At 41.7% G+C, this 4,387-nt stretch overlaps 1 protein-coding gene across 1 annotated transcript in view; it reads left to right on the top strand.

The window, feature by feature from the left end:
* Positions 1-4,298: 4,298 nt before the first annotated feature.
* Positions 4,299-4,387, top strand: part of SPATA6L (spermatogenesis associated 6 like) — a 46,302-nt gene continuing 46,213 nt past the window's right edge. The window contains exon 1 of the mRNA XM_007452920.1: positions 4,299-4,337. Coding sequence (XP_007452982.1) covers positions 4,299-4,337 — 39 coding nt within the window. The remainder of the gene's footprint in view (positions 4,338-4,387) is intronic.

The following is a 4,387-nucleotide window of genomic DNA, read 5'->3' as shown; positions in this document are numbered from 1 at the left end:
GTCTTTCCTATCCTCCCAGATTTATCCTTTCTATTATTTTATATTTTCTACTTGTTTTAATTCATTTTTCCTTTTTAGACCAAATAATGCAAATATTTTGCAAAACTATTTTAAAAGTATCTAAGGCTATTCAATGAAAAGTAAGTTTTCTCTCTGTGTCTCTACTCTAGGTCCTTTCCCCAGAGGCATCCACCATTAGCAGTTTATAGTTTTTTCTTTCAGAAATATTCTAAGCATATATGTCTATATCATATTCTCTGTCTCTTCCAAATGGCAGCACAGTTTACACATTTTTGTTCCATGCTTTTTTTTTCTTAGCTCTATATTTTAGAGAGTTTTTACTGCTGGGACTTAGAGGTCTGCTTTATTCTTTACCCATGCTGCATACTATTCCATCTTGAGGCTTAACCATAATTGATTTAATCTGACCATACTTAATGAACATTTAGATGGTTTCCAGTATTTTTTTAAACTACAAATATTGCTGCAGCATATATGTTTTGTACTTGTGAAAGTATACCCATATATGCCTATTCCTAGCAGTGGAATTCCTGAGTAAAATGAAAAATTTTGATATTAACAAATTGCTCTCCAGAGAAGTTACATGTGATAGACAGAATAATGGCCCCCAAAGATATCCATGCCCTAGTACCTGGAACCTGGGAACATGTTACCTTTCATGGCAAAGAGAAATTAACTTGAAGATGGAATTAAGGTTTCTAATCAGCTGACCTTAAAATAGGGAAATTATCCTGGATTATCTGGTGGACTCTATATGGTTACAAAGGTCCTTAAAAGAACCAGAGAGATGGTAGCATGAAAAGGAGTTGGTTCAATGTTGCTGGCTGTGAAGATGAAGGAAGGGAGCTATGAGTCAAGGAATGAAGGCAGCCCCCTAGAAGCTGGAAAAGCAAGGAAATGGAAAAGACAAGGAATGCAGCCCTCACATTTTGCTTTTAAAGATCTCTGTTGGATTTCTGATCCACAAAATAAAAAATTATACATTTGTCTTGTTTTAAGCCATTAAGTTTGTGGTAATTTGTTATAGTAGCCATAGAAAATTAATATACTTTATGTATTTACACTCCTACCAACAATGTATGAATGTATTTTCCCACATCCCTGCCATTAGTGATTCCTTTTTTTTTAATATATTGTCCTCCCCTCATATGAATACTCCTTCCAATGTTATTTGAAAAGAAATGTTTACAATTTAGTGTCCTGTATTTTTTTAGATAAAAGGAAAATCTCAGCTATAATTATCTGTAATATTTTGTTCTTTTCTCATTATAATTAACTCTTTGGAAAATCCCCATCTGGGACATGTACCATTTTCTTGGCAGTGGCCAAGTATGCATGACTGATGTGTCATTTCTGCAATGCTTTTGTCACTGCTGATCAGCCTGCACTGCAGAAATACTCTGGGACTAAGAGTTGTTTAATGAGATTTGTTTTCTGCCACCTACATAGGTACCTACACAGGTAATAAAGCCAGTGTCTGTAAGTGGTGACAGTCCAATGGCTTTGCTTGGCCTCCAGTGGAGGTGGCAGCCTCAATCTTTGCAAGATGGGCCAGAGGCATTGTATATGTAGCAACTTCCGCATCTCCCTGGCAGCTGAGTGCCTCAAGTGACTGGGGTGGGGGAAATTAACAGAGTGTAAATATTTCCTATCAACTCAGTTAATACTCCCATGCCCGACTAGCAGAAGTAGCTCTGCCTGGTCCTTTCTCATTTTGCGTATTTAGTTTGCACTGTAGTGGTGGGACCTCCCCTTACCCATGTACATACATTAAACCCTATAGCCTGGCTTGACCATCTCTGAAATTAACATCTATTCAGGATAATTATTGAGCATCTACTCTGCTAGGTATTTAGGACACAAACTCTTAGCCATGCAGAGCTTACAGTTTATAGAGACAAATAGTAATCAACAATCGCAGGAGCAAATGTAAAACTGCTATTGTCACAGTTGCCAAAAAGAGGAGATGTGTGTGTGTGTGTGTGTGTGTGTGTGTGTGTGTGTGTGTGTAAATAGTAGTGAGATTCTACCTTGTCTGGGAAAGTATAAGAGAGGCTTGGGTGGGATATGTAAATCTGTATACATTTGCTAATCCATACCTACATTGGATGACACCCTAGGTAAAGGATATAGAGGGAGGAAAAGAAAGAACTAGAAACACTGCTTAGCCAGGGAGAGGAGGATGAATAGAGATAGAGGAAGAATGGCCAGAGAGTTGAAGGGAAACCAGAAAAGGGCTGTGCCCTAGGAGCCAAGCACGGAGATTCCAGTTATATCAAGGAGAGTTAAGCAAGGAGACTCCAGTTAAGGCTAGGAAGAGCATAGAATGGGACACTGTGTCTCGGAATCAATAGGTTGTCTATGTTGCAATGGCAGAGACATGGTAGGGCACACCTGGATTCAAGTGTGGCTCCTTCCCTTTAGACGTGTGGCATTGGACAAAAGACTGTCTGGCTTCAGATTCTGCACCTGTAAATAAGCATAATAATATCTCCCTGAAAGAGTTACTGTGGGGATGAAGTTAATTAGCATATGCAATATCCCTACCATTTTGTAGGTTCTCAATAAAGATTGATTCCTCCCTTCCATTATGTCTGACCACTTACTTATTTATGTTTTGGTTGTCACTATCCTTGATGTCTTAGCATTGGTGTTGATGACGTACTTGTAAGGGTCAAGGCAGGTCCTGTCCCTGTATATAAATGCATTAGTAAGGGTGCCAGCAAGTTGTTTTGAGCTGACAAATCAGTGCTCTGGATACTGTAGGGAACCAAGCACCCACTGGTGTGCCTCTTGCTATGCTGACAGACAGATCATCGAGGATTGGATAAGGACATAGTACATCTTCCTTCATCACACTGAGTTTTTCCCTTTCAGGGAAAGGCACTCCAGTTACCAAAATTAATACCTAATTCTTGTCTCAGGACATCTTTCTGCACTCACATTTCTGCAACTGCATAAATCTCCAATGCAAAATATTAGTAATAAATGACTAATTCCAATAAAATTTGTTTTGTTTAGAGACAGCATTGGCCCTCCCAGATTTTCCTGATTGGCTAGAAGTGGCCACTCCCTCCTTTATTCCTTCATTTTTGTCTGTTAAATACAGTGAATGGGAAAAAATGCAATTTCTTCTATTGGTTAAGAACTCTTGCCCTGCCTGCTACCTCTGATGGTTTTTACAGTGTAACCCTGGCTTTGGCAACTATGGTAACTACTCATTGGTAGATAATGTAATTCATTGCTTCCCTTAAGTTAACTAAACCCCAGTAAAGAGACTGAAAAATATTTCTATTGGGACTAAAACAGGATACGTAACTTTTAAACCTCTTTAGGAATTGTCCTTTTTTTTTTTTTTTTTTTTTTTTTTTGTGGTACGTGGGCCTCTCACTGCTGTGGCCTCTCCCGCTGCCGCGCAGGCTCAGGGGCCGTGGCTCACGGGCCCAGCCGCTCCGCGGCATGGGGGAGCCTCCCGGACCGGGGCACGAACCCGCATCCCCTGCATCGGCAGGCGGGCTCTCAAGCACTGCGCCACCAGGGAAGCCCTGTCCTTGTATTTTTAATTAGCACACGTTTCATTTCTTATTGACAGTGGGCATGTTTTCTGAACCAAACATGAGGACGTAACATTTCATAAGCATGATTTTTATAAGCATGAGAGTACCTTTAGGGACATACTACTATTTTACTTGTAATTGTTACAGAATTTCCAGGGCTTGGGGGTCGTATAGACACTAAAAATGGGCAGGGCTTAAATCGTAACGGAGCTATGATCACATTCGACTTTTAGAATTGACACTGTAAACATTTTAACATAGTGATTGGGGCCCTAAAGAGAGTGGATGGAAAGCGTGGTGGAAAGGAAACTAGGGCTCTTAGCGTCTCGTGATCCGGCCACCAGGGCATATACATTCTCTCCCGCTAGCGCAGTCTGGAAGCCATTGTCGTTCGAAGTGGGGCACAGGAGGCTTACACTCTGGCGGCGCCGGGGGCCTCGCAAGCATTCCATGGTGGAAGGTTGCGTGTTTTGAGTGTCCATAGCAACGCGACGCTTCAGCCTTCTGGAAGCCTTGGCTTCAGCTCGCGCTGTAGGAGACCCGTACCGGTGGGAGGGACCTGGGCTGGTGGGAGAACTGATGGGGGTACAGTGGGGTGGGCAGCTGGGGAAACTACTGGGAACATTTGCTCCAAGGATTGAGTTAAACTAAGAAAAATAGATCCAAGGCTCAGCACAAAAGGATCTTTTCATTCCAGTCCTTTCGCCCACGTAGGGAACTATGCCTTTGGAGGTGGTGGTGAAACTGCAGATCCAGGCGGTAAGAGAGATCGACGAACCTCTCCTCTTTGGCCCAAATCAGACTCTTTC

This window comes from Lipotes vexillifer, unplaced genomic scaffold (genome assembly GCF_000442215.2).
Source record: "Lipotes vexillifer unplaced genomic scaffold, Lipotes_vexillifer_v1.1 scaffold1486, whole genome shotgun sequence".
Taxonomy (NCBI): Eukaryota; Metazoa; Chordata; class Mammalia; order Artiodactyla; family Lipotidae; genus Lipotes; species Lipotes vexillifer.
This window is presented reverse-complemented; position numbering and strand designations above follow the sequence as displayed.